This window comes from Carassius carassius, chromosome 29, assembly GCF_963082965.1.
Source record: "Carassius carassius chromosome 29, fCarCar2.1, whole genome shotgun sequence".
In the NCBI taxonomy this organism is placed as follows: domain Eukaryota; kingdom Metazoa; phylum Chordata; class Actinopteri; order Cypriniformes; family Cyprinidae; genus Carassius; species Carassius carassius.
Genome location: NC_081783.1, coordinates 15,751,873 through 15,775,954, shown reverse-complemented (window position 1 = coordinate 15,775,954; position 24,082 = coordinate 15,751,873). Strand labels below are relative to the sequence as shown.

General features: G+C 36.7%; 1 protein-coding gene across 2 annotated transcripts; it reads left to right on the top strand.

Moving 5' to 3' along the window:
* Positions 1–568: 568 nt before the first annotated feature.
* On the top strand, positions 569–22,883 carry n4bp3 (NEDD4 binding protein 3). Of its 2 annotated transcripts, none has more exons than XM_059516039.1 (5): positions 569–771; positions 17,274–17,717; positions 19,109–19,711; positions 20,247–20,510; positions 21,361–22,883. In XM_059516039.1, exons 2-5 carry the CDS (start codon positions 17,307–17,309, stop codon positions 21,931–21,933), a joined length of 1,851 nt encoding a protein of 616 aa, XP_059372022.1. In that variant the 5' UTR covers positions 569–771; positions 17,274–17,306; the 3' UTR covers positions 21,934–22,883. The 2 variants fall into 2 exon arrangements, with proteins under 2 accessions (XP_059372022.1, XP_059372023.1); XM_059516040.1 differs by lacking the exon at positions 569–771 and adding an exon at positions 8,737–8,936.
* The last annotated feature ends 1,199 nt before the right edge of the window (positions 22,884–24,082 follow it).

The following is a 24,082-nucleotide window of genomic DNA, read 5'->3' as shown; positions in this document are numbered from 1 at the left end:
AATTTTTATAAAGCTGATGCAGCTCTTACACAGCACAGCCTAAGGTCTCATTTGTGCTCCAAATTACACAGCGGAAATGAAGGAGAGATCACCATACTATACCTTTTTATAATACTGTATATTATCACATTTCAAATGTTTGAGGTCAGCAGAATTTTATTTAACATTTTGAAAGAAATTCATTCTTTTATTTAGCAAGGATGCATTGAAATTGTAAAAAATAGAAATAGAAATTCTGAAAAATATGTATTCCAGTTTTCCAAAGTTTTTTTTTTCAATATGATGAAAAATTATATCTGAATGATCAATTGACACAAATTCAGCCATCAGTAGAATTAATTACATTGTAAAATATATTGAAATAGAAAAGTGTTATTTTAAATTGTAATGATAAGAAAGAAAGAAAGAAAGAAAGAAAGAAAGAAAGAAAGAAAGAAAGAAAGAAAGAAAGAAAGAAAGAAAGAAAGAAAGAAAGAAAGAAAGAAAGAAAGAAAGAAAGAAACATCCAGCAGTTCCTCATTGTAATCGCCTGGTGTCGCTGTAGAGTCGTTGTAATAAATGACTGAAGCCGCTCTAATGCAGATTAGTTTAAATCTCAGCGAGGGAAACTCTCATTACGTTGTGCAGGACTCCGACATAAGATCATCTCCACCGCGTGTCTACAGGTCTCCATCAGCGCCGAGGAATATCTGCCCATTGTTTTTCTCTAAAACAATCAGAAACAAAAATCGTCAGTCTCATCTGTATTGTGATTGTGCGCCAGCAATAATGGTGAGTCTGCTGTGACTTTAGAGTCGGTTTGCACTTGCTGCAGTATCTCTATAAAGACCGCCACATATAGAATTAAGCCTGATCTGTCTGTAAACATAGCTTGACGGTGCACATCACGGAACTTGAATTCATTTAACTTAAAATGAGTTTACAGGTGTCTTTCTGTTTGATACCCTGAAGAGCGGCAAAATAATTTCACATACATGCGTATAACACTTATATAATAGGTAGTGGATAGTATATATGTATATATATTTTAACCGCAATTTATCATTTATTTTCTCTTCATGGTCATGGAAGGATATTGTTATCATCTCAGTCATGTTATGTGCAGAGATAGATTAGTGCACTCTTGTTTGAAGAACAATTGCATTGCCATCCCAGCAGGTCAGTTCCATTAAAGTAAGGTCAATAAGAAGATTTCTCAGCCACAAATCATAAAAAGGCCATTTTGCATAGTTGGAGTACAGCTTGCCTGTTTCTGTCATCTGCCTTGGTGGTCGCAGAGTGCTCGGACCCCATCTAACTCACTCTGCACAGTGTCTACATGTATTTACTGGTGACTGTTGTGAAATATTTGGTTGGGAGTCCTTACTCTAGACTCTAGCTCTGCTCTGCTTTTGATGCCCTTATTTTAGGGACAAAGGGGAACTGCTAGCGCTCTTCTCTGCTTGGCAGTAACCTTGGAAACCAGGGGCCAAAACAGGACCCCTGACCTACAGAGTCAAGGCCCATTGTGGGAATGGCTCTTAAGTGGAGGTGGTCAGAGGCCGTGAAGCTCCTCTGTGGGTCTCACATCTCCTTTCAGCGGCACAGAATGCATTAATGGGGTGTCTAACAACATGAAACTACACTTAGGGTGGCTTTTAGACAAGGCAGCTGGACGGCTGACAGTGGATACCTTCTTGTGAAAATCTCTAATTGTTCTTAGTGTACATGCAAACAGAGCTACAAATACAAGCCATTGCGCTAGGGCTTTATTTTTAGGGGTTTCAACTTATGTGTTTGGTTGTCACCTTGCAGAAAACCTACAGGACAGCTGTTGGATGAGACTAGTAGTAAAAGCTCTCGTCCAGGCAGAAGATTTGGCTCAAACTGTCATCGCCATCCTTGACCTGCACTGCTGAATATATCCACTGTTAAGTAACTGTACTGGGCAAGACATAATAACACAAGGTCAACCAATGGTCTGAATTTGGGGTGGAACTTCCTGTATGTTAATTCAATTATACATGTTTCAAATCATTTTTATCTCAGTTTCCAAAAAATGAGCAGTACAACTGTTTTCAACATTTACAATAATAATATTTCTTGAGCAGCAATCTTAGAAAGACTTCTGAAAGATCATGTGACAATGAAGACTAAAGTAATTACTGCTGAAAATTATAGCTTTTGCCTTAACAGAAATAAATTAAATTTTATTTTTTATGATATTAAATATATTATAATAACTTTGTTTGGTAACACCTAAGTTTAGGGACCTATCCTCACTATTAACCAGTTGCTTAATTGTTATCATGAATATTACTTGCATATTGGCAGTTTATTAGTTCTTTCTTGTAAAGCACATATTTTGCATGACCATATTCTACATCTTTAATCCTACCCAACTCCTAAACTTAACAACTGCCTTACTATTAAAAAGCAGTAATTGGGAGTTTATTGAGGCAAAAATCATAGTTATTTGTTAGCTAATACAGAGAACTGGACCTTAAAATAAAGTGTGACAATTTGTCATGTAATAACATTTTACATTTTTATAGTTTTTACTGTGTTTTTCATCAAGTAATTGCAAAGTAATAGACTCCAAACAGTAATGTATAACAGTAATGTATAATTTATTAACATCCAAAAGAGACATAATCCAACAGTGACTAACACTAATTCGGCGTAAGCCGGTGTGCGGCACGGAAGGCATCATTCAGCGGTATCAGAAACTAACTACACCTTTAAAGCTGGTCCCTGCAGGGCTGTGGTTCAGCAACTAAACCGTGCATTAGCATGCAATCCCTTCACCTGTTTGTGCTTCTATCCTGTGGCACAATCATTTTAATAGGCCACGTAATACCTGCTTTGAGTATCTGAAACCTGGAAACTTTTTTCTAACTTTTGCTCAAGTCATTAGGGTTGGGAAATAACTAAGTATTGTGACAATAGTTTATCTGTTTTTAAAATAGTGTAGCTTATCTGGTATCAAGCTACCTTTAGCGATGTAGTGCAGTGTTTATTTATATAGAGTAAATTAGGGTGTAATCAAGTATTGGAGCTGTCCAAATGGATCTGTGTAATGCTGTAAGTCAATAATTCAAATGCCTTCCTTGTGTTATGCCAGAAAAAGTAACAGGAATGTAGTTCCAGGACCTTAGTGAAGACTGTGGGCTTTTAATATAGCTGGACCCAGATAAGCTAAGCTATAATCATCCTCCCTTCACCTCTGCTTGCTAGCCTTCTGTCCCATGAACCTCTTTCTGACACTGCATAGAAAGTCTTGTGTAGGATTAGGATTAGTCCGCTTTCTTTCTCAGGACAACATCACGCGCAGATCGCTCGCACCCCACACTCAGATTCTTTAGATCCTTTTATCCATTGAGAGACACGTCTGTCGTTGTAATTAAAGATTTGTGGCTGCAACATTACCTCAAAATAATCAGGACGTCATTTAAACTTTCTCCATCTATCCTACATTCTGCTGGGCCAGAAGTCATTCTGGACTGTGTTTGCCTTCAAGCACATAGCTGATTCATGTGATACTTTTGATATCATACTAAACAAACCTAGCGCTGATACTCTCGTGAAAGTGGTTTCACAACAGTCTTTTGGTTTCGCTGACAGTATGAAACATTTCTTTGTGGCACTTTCATGTCTGTATAGCAGTCTTCTGGTATGTTTCTTTCACTGTGGGACTGCTTCTTTAACATTTCTTTTTTAGAGGTTTGACGGCCAGAAAAGAACAGTGAGTGTAAAATGGTCTTGACAGCCAGTGTTTATAAAGGGTTTCAGTTAGAAACATTTGTATGTGGGTCTATTGTGTACTCAATAGAATGAAGAATGCAGTGGTAGTTTTTTTGTGGCTCCTGGATTGACATAATGAGGTAGGCTAAGGAAACTAATGCTTAAGGTTGCTAGGATCAGTTTCATTCCCAAAATAATTTGTTATTGGAAAATTGTATTTCACTTAATGTTTCTACCTTTAAAATGGTGCTTAAATTGTAAATATATATATATATATATATATATATATATATATATATATATATATATATATATATATATATATATATATATATATATATATATATATATATATAGGCTACAACTTAAAATGCAAGGGCTGTCAGTATTTTAAATCTACAGTTTTTTCTACTCAGATTGGCATGTTTAATTTAATGTGTTACTAGAAATGTATTTGTAATTGTTTAAGAAATTTACCAGCAATTTATGAATGAAAATTGTTGCTACACCAATGTTTTCAGTGTACATACTAATATATGAGTATATTAATATTAGTCAGAATCCTAACATATTAAATTCCTGAATTCTTAGTTCCTTTTTTTTTTGTGAAAATCGTTTAACTGTAGATTACTCCAGGGGACTTTCCCTGCAATTAGAATGCTGCAATTTGTCAATGAGGAACTAAGTAATCATTTGTGTGATCATCAATAAGCAACAGGATGATATCGATAACAGCACTATGTTTTCATCACTCGCGATATTTCTCATAGCATCAAACAGGTTGTAATTCAAAACTACCTGGAAATCAGTTTGCAGTTTTTCCTCTGATGGTCTCTTGGGCTGCGGTGTAGAAGAGGATCAGACTCTGGTACTTATTGTTTCTTTTTATAGCTGGCTAATAGCTGCTCTCCAGAAATGTACAGGGTTGTGTATTTTTTTCTGTACATGCTGCTACTATAGAAAAAGCAGAGTTGGTTTGATTGTTTTTCCACTCACAATGAAAAATAACTCAAAAATAACTCAAATCACCTGGTTTGTTGAAGAAAGCTGTGCTATGACTTTTTTAAGCAATTAATGTGGTTTTTTCATAGCTATTCAAGATTACATTTCTTATGAGGAACACATATAATTCATTTTTATGATGGGCTGAGGCTCAGGAAACAGGTCCGGCTCAGTTAGTTGTTTGTCATCAGGAGTCAGATAGATAACTGGAGCAGGCTTCAACTTGTCTACATTAACACACTACACGTCCTCATCCTCCCTCTGTTCTCTTTCTTCTTGCTCCTCTGTCATCTTGGGAAAGCAGTCTCCTGCCAGTTGAATTTATGGAATCTTCTAGACTGACTTGCCTGGAGGGGAGAGAATATGCAACACTGTATTTAAGAAACATGACTGGGGCACTCATTATAAAGTCTGCTTCGTCCTTCAGTAGCTATTTATTTTTCAGTTTGATCTCTCTACCAGTGAATTAACCCATATGTAAATATGGCCTTTCCAAAAATCTCCTTCCCAGAAAGAATTTGTTTGTCTGGTCGATTCTTGGCCAAGAGTGACGTACTGTACTGTGGTTAAAGTGTATCATAAAAGTTAGCTGAGGCATTCCAGAGGTGAGATTTGGCCCTTTCTGAGACCTGTAATACAGGTGCAGCTCAATAAATTAGAATGTTGTGGAAAAGTTAATTTATTTCAGTAATTCAACTTTGTGTATTAAATAAATTCAATGCACACAAACTGAAGTAGTTTAAGTCTTTGATTCTTTTAATTGATGATTTTGGCTCACATTTAACAAAAACCCACCAATTCACAACAATCTCAACAAATTAAAATACTTCATAAGACCAATAAAAAAGCATTTTTAGTGAATTGTTGGCTTTCTGGAAAGTATGTTCATTTACAGTACATGTACTTAGGACCGTCGCAAGTGGGGTGAAAGGTGGTGACTATTATAGGGGCCCACGGCTGAGAGGGGGCCCCCTGCAATCTCAACTGACTGGCTGAGGCTAGCCTAAAAAGACGATCAGGACAGTTGACAGGCCACTGCTGCGTGTCGTCACGAAAGCTTATCATTTTCATGTGTTTTTAAGCCTCGCCACTTTCCAATTTAAACATTGAAAAGAGTTTAAAGCATTCAAACACAAGACGCGGAAAAGCTCAACTGAGTAGCCGGTTACTCGCGCGCTGTGTTCGATGCGCATACAGAGAGCCGCATTTCACGGACAGCAACACTGAACTGAGCTCTTCTTTGCGAAGTTCTCCTCGAAGTTCCTCCTAGCTGCGTTTCCACTGTCGGACCAAAAGCAGGTGTGCTAGTGTGTGATCGTGCCTCGTCAGTGCTTCCTCTAGGCCAGCGGCCTGTGTCTTTTGGCCCGATGAAAACCTTGGTGTATAGGACTAGTTATGAACAAAGGCGGAGTTTCTCCGCATCTGGAGAGCGTCAGTGCTGCGGATCATTTCATAAAGCTAACAGCTATAACACCAGCATTAAAAACTTACTTAAATTAGTTGAGCTCAAACTCACTTTCAGTCAGAAGCAAGTGTTTGAAATAACTTGATCTGATGTGGATTATAATCACCATGCAAGGCAGAAATATTTATAACCGATGCAAAAGACTATAACCACTGTAGCCATTAACATTAGGCTACCATAGTAAACATGATAAATGCGACGACTTGAAGAAATCAGACGTCAGCTTCATATTCTCTATCACAATCATGTATTTATTTAGTCAATATTTATTTATTTAAACATTTTTAACCGCCATAAGTCTCATCTCGAGAGTTTAGCTCTGCGTAGTCTATGTCATAAAAGTATAATAATGTTTTTTGTTCTGGAGCTTTTTTTGTTATTTCTAAATGTGATGTATATAGGCTATTGTGACTACAAATGAACAGAAACAGACTCGACTGAATTAGCAGGCTATGTTCATAATGCTTAATTTCTGTGTGACTAATTTTCAATCCTGATAAACTAATTCATTATGATCAATGTATCACTTATTATAGTAAAACATTGATGCTTTTGGATTTAAATATTGGCCGCTTGAAGCACTGGCTCGCATTGACCCAACAGTGGAAAAGTGGCTAATGATTGTCTTCTGGACAACTGTCAGATCAGCAGTCTTCCCCATGATTGTGTAGCATAGTGAACCAAACTGAGAGACCATTTTGAAGTTATTATTATTATTAATAGTCATTTGTCAAAGGCATATATTTATATACAGGTGCATCTAAAAAAAGAATTTTTTTTTGTAACATTTTAAAAAGTGAAACTTTCATATATTCTGGATTCATTACATGAAAGGTAAAACATCTCAAAAGTTATTTTGTTGTAATTTTGATGATTAGAGCTTACAGCTCATGAAAGTCAAAAATCTAGTATCTTAAAATATTAGTATATTTACAAATGAGTTTTATTAAATGACGATCCCTACAGTATAAATCCTGGGTATCTCTTGTTCTTTGAAACCACAATAATGGGGAAGAATGCTGACTTGGCAATGGTCCAGAAGACGATCATTGACACCCTCCACAAAGAGGATAAGTCACAGAAGGTCATTACTGAAAGGTGTGGCTGTTCACAGAGTGCTGTATCAAAGCATTTTAAATGCAAAGTTGACTGGAAGAAAGAAATTGAGTGGGAAAAGGTGCACAAGCAACAGGGATGACTGCAAGCTTCAGAATACTGTTAATCAAACCCGATTCAAACACTTGGGAGAGTTTCACAAGGACTGGACTGAAGCTGGAGTCAGTGCATCAAGAGTCACCATGCTCAGACCGCTTCAGGAAAAGGGCTACCAAGCCACTTCTGAAACAGAAACAATGTCAGAAACATCTTAGCTGGGCTAAGGAGAAAAACAACTTAACTGTTGCCCAGTGGTCCGAGTAAGTTTAGCATTTCATTTGGAAATCAAGGTCTGGAATCTGTAAGGAGACTGGAGAAGCACAGAATCCAAAGTCTAGTGTGAAGTTTCTTAAGTCAGTGATGATTTACAGTGCCTTGACGTCTGCTGGTGTTGGTCCATTGTGTTTTATCAAGTCCCAAGTCAAGACTTTAGGACCTTTCCACACTGCCAATGCCACTTCCAAGTGGTTTGCTGACCATGATATTACTGTGCTTGATTGGCCAGCCAACATGCCTGACCTGAACCCCATATGGAATCAATGGAATATTTTCAAGAGAAAGATGAGAAACAGTCAATTCAACAATACAGATGAGCTGAAGGCTCAATAGTGCTTCAGCAGTGCCACAAGCTGATCGCTTCCATATAAAACCTCACTGATGCTGGAGTTTGTGCTAAAGGAGCCCCGACCAAATATTGAGTGCATAAATTAAAGAGATTGAACATTTCTGTTTTGCAAATCAGTTTAGAATCAATAGCTAATATACATAATCAATAACTATGATCAATAATCAGTGTATGATAATCAATTAATATAATAACATGATATAATAAAAAATAAAACCATAATAACTATAATCAGTAATCAATAATTATGAATACTGCTAAACAATACAAAAAAGAAAAAAATCTATCAAACCAATTATGGTTCTCTAGTCACGAGGATACCGCAAGAAACTGACTCATTTGCTCTGTAACATTCTCCTGTAGAACAAGCCTCTCATTTTTTTCAAGTGTCTCCCACCAGCATGATGTAATCTGATGCTGTGGAGAGCTTGCCAAGGCTGCCTGATGTAGCCTGCAAGACTAAGCCTATTGTTTGAACACATTGCAAGATGACAACACAACTTGTTTTCCACTGGACACCAGATTCTATGGTGAGCCTATGAACTTCATCACAAACAACATTCTTTGGCCTAAAGCAAACCAAACGATTTCCACTTTCTGTATTCCGACATATAGTCGGTTCCGCATTAGCAGAATTCAGTATTGCTGCCCATAGCTCAAGTAGTGTCCTTTACATTTGTCACAAAACAAGGCGAACAGGTTCTTCCATAACGGCACCAAAGAAAGGTGCGCTTTATTTACAAAAGGGAGAGAGGGGTGATCAGTGTAGCGGTGGCAGGAGAGAGTAACCAGAGACATTCCCAGGGGTGTTCCTGGCCGTAGTTTGGCAGCAGGTCCGTGGGAGTGAAGGAAAACGTTTAACTGCTGATGGGTAATTTGGACCTCTTCTCAGCGGCATTAGGAAGAAATCAAATATATGTGCATTGACTGGAAGACAAGAGAGCAGCAGCAGCAAGTTTTTCTCAGGTGAACATCTTGTTTTGCATTTGATTTTATGTAGCCGCATTTCATTGTGGGCTTCTCTCTAGTGTTTGTAGCATCATTAAATAAGAACAGGACAGGACGTTTGTCTCCAAATACTGCCTCACTGTGACATTCAGCTCTCTCTGCCTCACAGAAGGTATTATAAAAGATTCTCTCAGTATACAAACCTATTATGGTTTGGCTGATTAACTTCCATTCTGTTTACTGTTAAGAAAGTTGTGAAGTGAGACTCTTTGTAGCTCTGGGAAGCTTATTTGCAATTGAAATGCACTGCCCCACTTTCTTTAATACAGACATCAAATGAAAACACAGGATTTGCATTGTTTTTTTTGCCAGTACAAGTTACATCCTCATTCCCTGCAGGGACAACATTGTAATTCGAAAAACTATTGCGCAAGGGTGGCATTGTTCCGATCCATGCTTTGTGTTCAGAGACCACTGACAGGGTTGAAATCTTCCATCTCATGCTGTGACATGTCATAATTAATGGAATGTTCTGGGCTACATTCAAGCTATTTGAGATGCTGTTATGACATAAAACATAAAATAATTCTGACTCATCCTTCAGTTCGTAAAAACAAACAAAAATCATGTTTATAATAAGGCACTTTTAATGAGTCTAAGGGGCAAGGCATCATATTGGAATAAAAGGTTAAAATTTCCACTGTTTGCAACAATATGGAAAACATCATACATATTAAATTACTTAATAATGGGGTCTAAGTTTCACAAGATATGTGGAAGGGTACTGTAACATTTAATTTTTATATCTGATTATGCGTAACAGCTATTGATATTGAAGTGATATATACTGTTTTTGTAACACACTGCCATTTAAAAGTTGGGAATGTTACGATTTTTTTTATTTTTTTTATTAATGTCTCTTACAGTAAAAACAGTAATATTATGAAATATTATTACAAAGCTTTCTAAATGCAATCTTTTTACATAATGTGGGGTGAATTTAAATGATTAATTATTAATAAAGCTTAACTTGCATTTAACCTAGAGTAATCCTTTAATAATAATCCAAGATGATGTCATGACCTTGTGAGCAAAACTAACAGTGAAACTCTGACATAAAGGGCTTTTTTCTAATAGAATTCTGATTGCAGTAAATCAGACTGTTTCAGACAGTATTTCTCACAATATTATGTTTCTTAAAGCTTTTAGTATTGCGGCACTTCTGCCCAGCTCTAAGTCTAATCATTTATTCATTGTTGTTTATTTCTAAAACAGCAGAATTTCCCATATCTTGTGTAGATTTGGGTTGATCTTTCTCTGCAATTTCTCTTTCTTTTGGTCTTATATCAGCACCAAGACAGCCATAAATCTCATATTAATTATTACCTCCACAGAAATGTGAGGAATGTCCATTTTTTACCCACTTATCTAACTTACTTCCCCTAAAGAATGTACCATTCGGCTCAGGGCACAGGAATCCCACTGAAAAGGGTCAGACAGAGAGAAGGTCTGGCTAATATTAACTCAATGAGTAAAGTACACAGAAAAAGAGCTGGTTAAACAATAGAACCTGATGCCCCTCCTCACCACTGACCTGTTACGACATTACACCTGGACTGTGCAACTAGTTGTTCCTTTTGAAGTGTTGGTTGGTACCTGAAAAAATGTAGGCTTCTTTCAGATATTAGAGATATTCCTCACCCATATAAGTTCATCGAAGTTCATTGGTGAAAAGTGTGGCAACCCTGGCCTATATTTGATTAATTTTAATGCAACTGTAAAACAGGGACATTTGCGTTTATTTTTAGTGCAATTAAATACATAAGCCAGATTGCTGTAATATATTGTTAGATACTTCTTTTCCACAGCCCTCTGAATGCTAATCAACCCTGCTGCATAATTTAAAAGCAATGTATCGTGCATTAATAGGCTTTGTAGGTGTTAACAGGCAAAGCACATCCTGGCTATATTTACTGAAAGTTTCTAAAGGTAGGTGTGAAGTTTCAATTCAGTTGCCATGGAGACTGTTTAAAATGCATCCATAAAATACAGACAAGTGCCCTTAAAGTTGCACGTTGCAGTTGAGTAATAACATCTGAATCTCTTGATGCACTAATTTCTCATGTAGCTGTTTGAAAAAGTGCTTTAGGTCAGTTTTGACAGCACTCTGCAGGCGGGGGACAATTAGAACAAACCTGAGCGGCTCAGGTCTGTGCTGGGCACTTCACAGCATTAGGGCTAATACGATTTAACACTCTCAGAGTGACCTCCACAGAGCCTCCTCGCAAGCTGATCTTCACTACATTAACGCACGTGCAGGATTTGACACACCCCCACATGGCTTGCTGCTGCTTCAGACTACATTTATGAATTTTGTTGTGTACATAAGCACAGGTGAAAAAATTTTGTTTCTTAAAAGTTCAAAAGAACAACATTTATTTGAAAAATCTTTTGTATCATTATACATTTCTAGCTTTACTGCCCCATCAATTTAATACATGCTGATTTTTTTTTAAAGATCACCAATTATGCCCCTTTTTACAATTTGTAATATAAGCCTAGGTGTCCCCAGAATGTGCATGTGAAGTTTCAGCTCAAAATACCTTACAGATCATTTATTTTATCATGTTGTAAATGCCTATTTTGAGTGGAAGCTCTTTAAATGCAAATGAGCTGCTGCTCCCCGCCCCCTTTTCCAGAATAGGGCTGTGCCTTCAGAGCTCGAACCTCAGATACTCTGCCAAAAACAATGCTACAGTCAGTTATTCTCCTTTGAAAATGTGCGTTCCAGAATGTAGGTCTCTGATGGTTTTTGATACCCGCCCACTGCCAGTTTTCCCAATTGTATTTCGGCTCCCCGGGTTGCCAGTAGGCAGAAAACGTTATAGGTCAATATATATTTTTTTTTTTTCTTTTTTGAGCACACACTTTTGAAGCACGCTCACAGAAAGCAACTGTCACATGGCATATGAATATTAAACTAAGTTCTCTTTTGTTTCTTATTGTGCTTAAACTGTCAAATACACACAAGTTTATGTTAAAAATACACACAAGTTACAAAAACACAATTGTGTGTGAAGTTAAACAGCTGTGAAAGAAATAGCGTAATATACAGCAGCATTATATACACTACCTATACTGCTATTTACTTTGTTCATATGACCCAATCAATAAAATAAAACCGAAAAACACTCACTGTTCTAAACTGAATAACTAATATATTTAAAAAATAAATGTTTGACTTGAATTCTGCTTTTACATGCTCTTTCATGAAGGTAAACATGGCAGATTGTGTATGACTCACTTGGGGGGGGGGGGGGGTTCTGTGCTAATATGGCGTTGTCATGGCATGGCAATATTTTTGTACAAACTGCAAAACAAGCATGCACAATTAAATACATTTAATATCGACCAACAAATATTTAGCATTAAACAATACCAATAAATCACAGTACCAGCTTATATGGTACTGATATATTGTACATATTTAAAATAAACTTTTATTTTCATTTCGTTCAGGAAAGTATTGATCAGTATTATCCATTTTGTTTTCTGAGGTGATGACTATGAAGTACTTTTCGGTTGGGAGGGGATTGTTAGTAGGCACTAGGCAGTGAGGCAGCTTACTAGGTTTTGTAATCACTGGTCATGTTCATTAATGTGATGATGCACAGAAGGGTTCGTGTCTAGGTTTGTCTATGGCCTCCGGTTAAATGATACTAATCACGACATGGTGCCTAGGATGTAACAGAAATCATTGACCAGAGAGCTATGAGTGAATAGTTGTTTTTTGACTGACAGTACATGAAGGATAGCTGACTGGAAAATGCCTTGTGGAATGAAATGTGTCATTTCCTGTGACGGTGTCAGCATATCAGTCCTTCTCAAATTCAGTTAATGGGGCACCAAAGTCATTTAAAGTATAAACCTGTTGTTCTGAATGGAATACTAGTGTACCGCTTACTGCATAGTACACACTATATTTTTTCTTTAAATGTTAATAATGATGTTAATAATAATTTTAGGCTAATAATATTAGGATAATAATCAATGTATTACCCTTGATCAAACTGCATTGTGGGAAGCATTACACACACAGTATACTCTGTACAGCAGTGTTTTGTCAAATGTAGTCACACAGGTAATGGATGAAGAAAATCCATGCTGCATATTGCAGAAATAGTAAGAGTAGTAGCATGCTAGTAGTATGCTATTCCAAACATCACCTTCTTGTCTGTGCTGGAACAAGGTTGTGCTGGTCTGTGCACAAGAATGAGGCAGTACGAATGTTTAGAGCCAAAGAAGGAAGTAAACTTCTGATTTTTTAAAAGATGCATCAAGTTAGACAGGGAACTGTCTTGATGAGAGAGAATGCAAGTCTCAGCTTGATTGTTAGAGATATTTTTGGAATTTGAAGGATCTTTGAGACCTGCTTTAGCTTTATATTTCTTATGCACTTTTGTATAAAAGCTATTAAACCAATGTATATGATTTAGGCAGACACATTATACTCTAAATATCTGGGTAAAATAACTACTAAAAGAAAGTGTTCAAAAGTAGTAATGAGAGTTGCAGAATTTACCTTAAATATTACATTGAGAGTTCTGATGTCCTCTCTTTGTAAAATGTTTCAACTTTTATCCAAACACCAAATTTCAACTCCTGGATGTCATTTGTTACATTCACAATCATTACATAATGCAAATATATATAATACGAGACATTTAAAACAGTATCAGAAGGAAGAAATGAGACGTTTCTGTTGCTCTTTAAACAAATGAACTGAACTGAACCACTGTGAGTTAGACAGGCCTCTAATTAAAGCTTTTCCAGGAGGGGGATGTAAATGAAAGTCTGTGTGTGTGTGTGTGTGTGTGTGTGGCTCTGAACGGCCTGACTAGGCTGTAAATCAAACCTGATCTCTCAACTCACTCTGGCTGTTAAAAGTCTGAAGCAATTATGGAAAAAGACTGGACGCAACATTTTCCCTGTCCTTCAAGATTTGTGGCCACTTTTAAAAGGGTTTTGAACCTTTGCTAACCTTCCCCCAATTCCTCAGCTCACGTCATAAAAACTCAAGCTTTCTTGTAACTACAGCCATTCCTCACACAGTTGCTACGCCTGTCATTAAATAACAAATATAATTGATTTAAATACCTTATACATATACAGATTAACAGATTAGCTTACCCAAATAACACAACTAAGAATTATATTATAACATAACCTCCATATGTTATATAAATAACTGTAAACTTTGATATCTAATAAAGCTAGACATCAGTTTCCTGGTTTATCTGTGTGTCAACATCACTTTGGTTCACCTGACTGCATTTTAGGAGGAATTATGCTATCTGAACAAAATTGTATCAGCCATTTTTCTACACTTAGGGATAGAAGCATAACAGTCAGTGTTTACTCATGTTGTGACACAAAGCATCATCATGCATATCAAACCTGAAATGATCTGAACTCAGCATCTAGTCATAAAATGATTTCCCAACACACCCACTTCCTTTCACACTGTGGGAGAGCAGTCACTTATTACTCTAAGTTCCCACATTAGAATAGTTCACAATTCATCCTGTCAGTCATAACTAAAGTGGCACTCCGAGTCATGGCTTATTTATAATCAGAGCTTGCGCAGACGCTGGTCTTGTGCTGCTGTAAGTGTTGTAGTTAGCTGAGTGCTGTGATGGCAGAAAACTGAAGAGAGCTCGGCCACATCTCATGCATAAAATCATGAGGTGCCGTTTTGATCTCTTTATGGGTAGAAGCCTGAACCTAAGTGCCACACTTTTTTGCCTCTTCTCTAACTATTTGCATAATCACTCCAGTAATGTAAGGCTGAATTTGGTAAATTATCATTTTGTTGATATAAAGAAGAGCCTGGAGGGGATCCTGTGCTTAACTGTGCATTTGTAAGCATAATGTGTCGAAACTGGGGAAGCTGTTAATACATTGCAAAAAATGTCAAATTAATATTTATATTCAGGGGTGCACATAATTTTTCAGCCTGGTTCTCATAAGAAAAGCTGGAGATTTGGTTTGGTCCTCACACTGCATTTAGTGTGACCCATTAAATGTAACTACTCAAAAGGAATTAATAATAGTAATAATATTATTGCACATTATTTTGTTATTTTTAAAAATAAAATATTAAATAAACTAAATAACAGTGTGTTAATATTATTAAAAATAAAAGGAAGTCCTAGTATTAAATACAAATACATTTATTTTATAGTAAACTTAAAAATAAAATGGTAATATTTACTACTACTTTCTTTGTTTGCCTCTTTAAGAAGAATCGTTTTATGTCTTCCCCAATTTTATATAGCTTTGGATAAAGATGTCTAAAAATAAATAAATAAAAGCGTTTTCATCATATTCAAACTTAAAATCAGCAGACTTTTATTTTGGCAGGTTGCCGGTTAATTTTTAAAGAAATTATTCAGGGAAAACAACACCATTTGTTTTTAGAGAATATATCTTGAGGTGAGACATTTTTTTTTCCATTGGCAAATAGATTTTTTTTCCTGTTTTAAGCACAAATATTAAGTGTTAACAAAATTTAATTAGGTTTAACAAAATTAGTTGAGGTTTTAAGAAGTACTTTATCATATTTTAAGTATTTTTTCTCCATTGTTTTTGTTAAGTATAAACAAGATTTTGTAAAAACAAAATTAAGTGAGGTTTATGCTCAAAACTGAAGACACATTCCCTTAAAATATACAAAATGTTCATTGATTTTGTTTTCAGGATGTTTAGATATTTTTATGGGAAACAAGACAAAATATTTATTTTTACAGTATATAAAAATACTGTAATACCAGTGGATTGAAATTGAAATTGAATGCCAGAGAGATATTGTGAGCTTCAAAAAGCAGTTTTCAATAGCAACTTGAATATCTGTCCCAGCACGTTGGTATTTATTAATATTTTATAAAACACACATATCATAAGAAATTTTATTTTCCTTGACCTTTTGGAATACAACAGTATAAACACCATAACAACATCCTGTAATCTCCAGGACAAAGAAATCCCTCTCTTAAGTTCATTAGTGTTTTGGGAAAACAGCAACAACAACAAAACTTTACTAGGTGGACTTCAGGAAAAAAAAAAATTAGATAATTAATTAAAAAAAATAGGGCATGCCAGATAATGCCAGATCCATCATCCTGGGGAAAGGTCACAGTGAGCGAATGTTTGCTCTGGGTGAGATGCCAGAGGTGAAGATGCATTAGACAAAAGGAAACACTTAGAGATGCTCTCAGCATGACCCAGAACTGCTGAGTAGTGATCTGGAAAAGTGCTAGAATATTTAAGGCCTCCGTTTCTCTGTATTAGCTCCACCAAAAGTCACAATTGGCCTAAGTGTGGGTTGAACAAGGTCATTATATTATTTATGACTCTTTCAGAGGGCACTAGTTCTTTTTCTATCTGTTTATTCTTAGTTACAGAAATGTGTCCTACATGTATATAAGACAAACAGTATATATTCACAGGGGATGTGCCTGTATATGAGTGTACACACAAGCAGAAACACTTAAGTGCATTTGTCTTTATGGGTGTTTGAGGCCAGGAGCCTACATTTATAGCAATGAGAGAGAAGGTCATTGAGGTGAAATCAATACCAGTGCTCTGGAAAGAGAAAACTGATTGAGAAAGGGGGCACTACTAAGCAAATATATTGAAACCCAGACCGCTTAGAAGCAGGGCAGCACTTGAGCGAATAAGTAGATCAGCCTCACTTCCAAGGAGAGGAAATGTTCTCAACTAAGGTTTTGGGGGGTTTTTTAGTAGGGAAAGATTTGTGATTACCAGAGGACATTGATTAATGCAGCAGTGTTGCAGTGTAAATTAAAAGTTGTTTTTTATTGCGTTCCAAAGGCATCTGCCCTCATTTTCAGGGTATTTGGCTCATGAGACGATTCCCAGCTTGTATCATCTCAGTTATATAACAGACTTGTGAACTTCAGCGTGTACAGTAGTACTCATTTCTGAAAGGAAAGCAGAAGCTTTCGACCTATTTTCATGTCGTGGCCTTATATGAAATGGTTTTTATTAGACCACATATATAAATGTTCTTATGAGTAGCTGACATTTGGAGCACTGACAGCAGAGTCCTGCAGTGTGACATTATCAAATAATTAAGACATTTTCTTTTTTGTAAAACCAGCAAGTAAAGATAAGTTGGATGGTAAGAGGAATAGCTTGCTTCATGATGTGAAACATTAAGATGGATGCATCCGGAGCTTCTTGAAATATTTTCTGCAGAAGAAGGATTCAGGTTTCATATTTGATCCTGTGAAGGGGTTTTCATTGTTTTTCATTTCTCTTTTTTCAATTTAGAGATCCCAGTGGAGCCATTCGATCCTGTAACCAATGGCAGCAGTCCAGGCTCTGTCCTTGAACCAGGACCCCAGCAAAAGCATCTGTGTCGGTTATCCAGCGCCCACTTTGGCATCAGGCCGCTGCATCATGGGAAGTGTAGGCAGCCTAATCGAGAAACCAGACGTGTCACCAACCAAGAGCAACAGAGCAGTTCCACAAGTGCAAGGACGTCAGAACCACGGCCTGCTCAAGAAGGGTTTCAACCAGAGAGAGCTGCTTAACTATCTGAACATCACCAAGAAGGAAGCAAAGGGCAGCAAACACCTCATCTCTGGGACCTCCTCTATCAAGAGAGAGCACAGGAGAGAGGACCAAGACGTCTACACTAAGGTCTACCACAGGGATGGAAAGGAGGTCGATTTGGGAAAGAACTCACTTCCCATAGGTGGCAAGTTTGACAAGGTACACACTACAACTGTAAAAAGAGTTGCTTCATTCATGTCATGTAAGAATTACAGTAATTTTCCATGTTTGTCAAGCTCAAAATTACAGGTTTGAGCCTCTGGCCAATGGCAGATGCAGGGAGTGTTTAGGAACCTGGTTTTATACAGTTATTAGTTTTGAAACTGTGTTTAAAGACTCAAGTGGTGCAGAAATCACATACTTCTGCTTCATATATTTTACACGTTGTGTGCGCATGTGTGTGTGTATATATATTAGGGGAGTAACGGTTTACATAATTCAGTATTTTTTTAAAGCATGAAGGTGAGCCAAGGGATCTCAGTAAATTCACTATGCAGAAAGTGAAAAAACTAAAACTACATATAATATTAAATATTATATATACTGCTATTTTTATTTTATTTTATAATTTTTTATGTTACAGAATATTTATAAACACAAATTAACATCAATTGCTTCTAATTTTATCTAAAACCAGCAAATAAAAATCTGATATTTTCTTGCAGATTTTTCTCATCAACATCACATAGAGTTGTTAAAAAAAATTATAGAATACATTATTTAATTAAAATTATTATTAATTTAAGCAGTTTAAAAAATAATAATAATAAAATAAAGAGCTTGAGTGGAGAAATAAAAAAAGATTAATTAGGGTATTATGAGCTTTGCCATGAAAACTAATCATTTATGAAACTAAAGATTAGTTAATTTTAAACAAAACATAGTAATATGGTAATTCAGACATGACATAAAAGCAGCATTTTTGTTAATATTAAAAAAATTTTTCTTTAATACAGGAATGAAAGAAAAGAAAAACTGTTCAGTAGTTGTTTACCACTTCGTAGGAAAGTAAGGATGGATTTATCATAGTTTCTGGCTTTTTTGCCCATCAGCATTTGTTTTCAGTAAGTACTTAACAAATCTGGGAGGAAACAAGTGTTAAAAACACACTTTACAATGACTGGATTGAAACAAGATGAATAGGTTCCTCATTGTGGTTTCAAAGACTGTCAAAGAAATGCAGGAATCGTGACAATTTTTCCAGTCCGGCTCCATAAGAGCAATATTTCTCCTTGAGGCAAGTGTAATTTATTGATAGGTGGGCTACTCCCCACAGTCTCAAACGGAAATAAATCCTATAAACTGTTCAGGCCAGCAGCGTGTAGACTAACTGACTAGCCTCTGCTGGCTAAATTTATCTCTGTAATCAAATATAGTCCCCCTAAGGTGACATTATTGAGCAGGAAATTCAGCGAGACCAAAGAAATATGGAATTAAAAGTGGTCTACATTAAATTACTTTATGTTGTTTGGCATGGCTCCAATAATTTACGTGTAGATCTATTCTCCTGATGCACATGCTGCAGTTGACTTATCCTTTTCATTCCACAGCCACGATTCAGGCCTTCCGCCTTTAAACCGGTCACCCCAAAAAACTTCAGTTCAATGCAGAACCTGTACCCCTTCAAGTCAGAGAAGGTAGAGAGCGGCTTAACCAATGGCATGCATCCATCCTATGCCAAAGCAGCGTCCAAATCGCTGTCCACCTCTTCCTCATCCTCCTCCCCTTCACGGCCAGGCGCGAGTGTCAGCAAAGGCGTGCTAGCAGCAGCCCGGGGCCTCAGCCAGGAAGAGGAGAACACGTCCGACTCGGGGCACAATTCCATGAACAGCCTGCCACCTTATCGGCCGCCGTTCCGTCCACACTTGGGACAAATCAGTGCCTCTATGGGTCACATCAACCACATCGGCTCACTAGATCGCACCTCGCTAGGCTCCAAGGGAGCTGCTTCCATGGCCACAGACGTGTCCTGTCAGAGTATGGCTACGCTGAACCGTCTGCAGTGCTATGGAAGCGAGGCACCTCCACCCTACGAGCTGTCGCACTCCCTGGAGGACGTGGTGAAGGACCTGGAGGACCGTCTGCAGGAAAAAGAGCATGAGCTACTTCAGATGAGGAGGAACCTGGATGAGAGCGAAGATGCTATTGCACAGGTCAGCATCTTTCAGATTGATTTTTTTATGTTGTTAATATCTCTTATGTTTAACAATCCTGCATATATTCATATAAGAATGTACATTAATATTGTGAAATATTCTTATAAAGTAAAAAAAAAAAAAAGTAAATATATGCTTATGATAAATACATATTAATAATAATAATAACTGTGCTAGTTTTCATAATATATTATACAATATATATGTAATTTATTTTTTTAATTTTTTTTTAAATGTCAGTTTGTCTCACTAGGGCTGCATTTATTTGATCAAAAAGTACTGTAAAAAGCAATATTGTGAAAAAATTATTACATTAAAAATTTAAAACATTTAAATTAAAAAAATGTATAACATTTAAAAAGGTTGATACCTTATAAAATAATACATCAAAATAATTTCAACCATAGGTCACACATTAAATGTGAAAAGAACGTTAAAAATGAAAGAAATTGAAAATAAAGCATTACATTACTATTATTACAAAATAAAACTACATTAAACTTCCGAACTCTGTGTTCGTGTCCTCCTGTAGGTTTTTGAAGAGAAGCAGCGGCTGTGGGAGAAGGAAGTGACAGAACTGAAACACCTGTACAATGCTAAACTGCGGCAGGTATCCCAGCAGTCCCAGCGTTCACAACGAAACCTGCAGCTGCAACTGTATAAGGCACAGCAGGAACGCAACCGGCTGCAGGAGGAGCTGGACTCTGTCAGGCTGGAGTGCCAGACCCTGAGAAGTCAAAGCCCTGCGGCACAAAGCCAAAGCATTAATCCCCAGCTGGAAGAGACCCAATGGGAGGTATGCATTAAGTCAGAGCAATTGGTCCAGAGCTCTGGGGATTTCAGAAAAGTTTGGAAGAGATAAAAGAAAGAAATAAATTTTAGTTGGAACATAAACGTATCATGTATACTTGTTAGTTTGTTCACACTGAACACAAATTTAAATGAGATGTTTAAGGCTGACAGTCCACAGTCGTTTTGCAAGTAATCAGAGCAAGTTCAAACAGTTTAGTCACTATTCGATATATCGGTTGCCACTAGTGATGACAAAAAAGAGACAAAGAAAAAAAAGGAATTAAAAAGTATATATATCATTGTACAGAGAAAATGGAAAATTAGATTTTTTTTTCCCTTTCAGATTTTATGGAAATCTCAACACATGCATCCAAAACCACTGAATTGTTAACTGACTACGTAGAGAGAGAGAGAGAGAGAGAGAGAGAGAGATAGAAAAAAGATAAATATATTTATATATTTTATAGAAGCAGATGGAAGTGAATTGACACGTTGTATATCTAATTAAATATACAAATATAATATTAAATTAAATGACCCATATATATATATATATATATATATATATATATATATATATATAACACACTGATCAGATTTCACTTGTTTTCTTTTCACTTCTTAGACTGTACAAACTTTTAAATTGTTTTAAATCAGAAACGACAAAAAAAAAATAATAGTTTGAAAAAAAAAAAGATTTAGTTGCCTGTCTACACAAAACACCGTGAGGCTTTCATAATTAAAATAAAGGACAGCAACCATCCTAGTTATGAAGAATCTTTCCAGTCTTTTCAAATCGTATTTTGTGTATTGTATAAGCAGTATAAAAAGACTACATTGTTTTTCTCTGATAGGTTTGCCAAAAGTCTGGAGAAATCTCTTTACTGAAGCAACAGTTTCGGGACTCTCAGGCAGAGGTTACACAGAAGCTGAGTGAAATCTTCCTCTTAAAGACTCAGCTGCATGAGGCACGCAATCAGATCCGGAGCAAGGATAGTCAGATCGACATGCTACAGATGGCTCTACAGGGCGCCCGGCGGAAATGCCCCATGCCTGCTTTCGAGGAGCATCGAGCAGAGGCAGGTGATACTGGAGGAGCCGGTGCTACAGAGGAGCGTCTCAGAGCTGAACTGCTGCTGGAAAGGCGGCAGAACGAGGCGCAGGCATCAGCTTTTGAAACTGAGAGGAGCACGTGGCAGAATGAGAAAGAGAAGGTGATACGCTACCAGAAGGAACTGCAGGCGAGCTACCTGGAGATGTACCACAAGAATGAGGCCTTAGAGAGAGAACTGGCAATGCTGAGAGGGGGCAGGGCAAGAGTTGAAGAGGTGGGATCAGGGGGCGGAGATGAGGGCGGGGCTTTACAAGAAGCAAAGCTGCCCACTGGTCTGCCCTGGATAGAGAGGATTGAGTCCTCGGAAATTTGACTTTGCAAATGTTCTTTAGCATCGGAGATTAGATTGATGCCAACAGCTCTGGCTCCTTAACCCAAGACAATGTTTTAAACTGAATAAATAAACTAAACTATATGAGTTCAACCAAAAAGTGTACCAAACAGAGGAGCAAGCTGAATAATAAGGGTTGTTTTGTATCACAGAAGGGATTTTGCTTTGATAAATTTGAATCATCAAAACAGTGACTCGTCCCAAATTTTATTTTAGACATAATTGATTTGGGATTGTAAAACAGTCTCAATGAATGTTCTAACGCTATTTTTTCATTGATTCTATGGTATATTTGTGCTTTAGGTACTGAATATTGCTCAGGCTCATCATGACAGTTCCAGTGGATGGTAAAACACAAATCCCAATATCATATATATTTTTTTTATGCTGCCAATTTTTAAAGACTGAAATCAGAAGTGTGCATTCCCTAAAACTCATGTTGCACTTTAAAAGCACACAACTTATAAGTTGTCCTTTGCATTAGAAAAAAAATATGTAAACAGCATATCCATATAGAAGCATTTCTGCTACTACTGTATGTGTATTGGTTGTGCTCTGTTGGGCTTTTCTATTCTTTTGACCCAAGATGTGTATAACTGCATGAATGTGAAATTAAAATTCTGGAAAGTTTGATGCCAGTGTGTGCATAGAACTGTTGAAAAGTCATTGATTTAAGGATAACGTTTGATCCCACGTTATTATATCTTAATATAGCAAACTATACTGTGACTTGTTAAAAACTACTGAATTTCATCTTCTATTTCATGTATTAATTGTATAGATTTGTACTATACAGGTATGGTGTTCTTAACCTCAATGTTGCATAAACCTTGCCATTTTCCCTGAAATTGACTGAAGGTTACTTCCCTTGTTCTGTAAAAACAGCTCTATAATGTGTCTTCCAGTTAGTGCAAAATAAAAGTTTCAAATGTGTCTTCCAGTTAGGGCTTTCTTTCACAAACACTATATTTTATTATGTTAATAAAGTATCTCACTTTATTTATAACCTTATTAAGTGTAGGCTAAATATATATATATATATATATATATATATATATATATATAAATAAGGAATAATTGACTCCGGGCTGTTGAATTATTAGAAAAATAATGCACGCCTGATGTGGTGATGCAGCCACAACATTAATCACCACCTGAGGGTGTGCCTAATTTTTCTAATAATTCAACGGCCCGGAGTCAATTATTCCTTAGGTAAACTACGCAGTTTTAGAACTGATTAGAAAAATGATTGACAGACAAAAAAGCGCATTCTAATTGGCTAAAAAAAGTTGTTTCCACGTTGTAATATAATATATATTTTTTCCCATGGAGTAGGATAATTTTATGCATACCATTCAATAAAGATATCTCTCACATTACATGTAAAACAACACTGAAATAAGAAGAAAACTGTTGAGCATAAAAACGATAATTAAGCAGTGTAGCTAAAAGCATAATATTAACCAATAATTAACCAAAAAATAATAATAAATAAACAAACATGTAAAGAACAGTTTTGCAAGCCCACAAGAATGTGCCTGCACAAGCCCCTGCACATCAGATCCAGATTTAGTGCTTGATAGACCAGAATGGGCCATTGTCACAGGGACAATAAGTAGTCTATTCTGTCTCCAGGTAAGTTGTAAATCAAGTTTGAGAGAAGGCTGAAAGGGTCAGCATTAGATGTCTAACTTTAAAAAAATGTAAGAAAATGTGTATTTACTTTTTAAAAAGTTACATAAAAGGTGGACTATGTTTTCAAACAGAAAAAAATCCTGCTGTTTTATCTTGTTTTTGAATGCATAGCTTTGCCCCCTAGTGTTCATTATATAGTCAAGCTCTTTTAAAGCAGGTCAGAGGTCATCTAACTTAGGCCCTGTCCCAAATCAGACCCTAAACCCTTGCGGTCTTCCTCTGAGTCCGCACTTTGGTGACGTAGTGCCCTTTGACTGTTGGGTAGAAGTCTGCTGCGGAGTTTGCCCAAATGGGGCGCTCGCGAGCACCCTTTCAAATGCTAAAATGACAAATAGGACACACCTGTTTTTATACACTCATTGGCCCAGTCCCAAATGGCACACTCCGGACTTGTGGACTTCCTCAGAGTCCACACTTTGGTGATGTCATGTAGTGC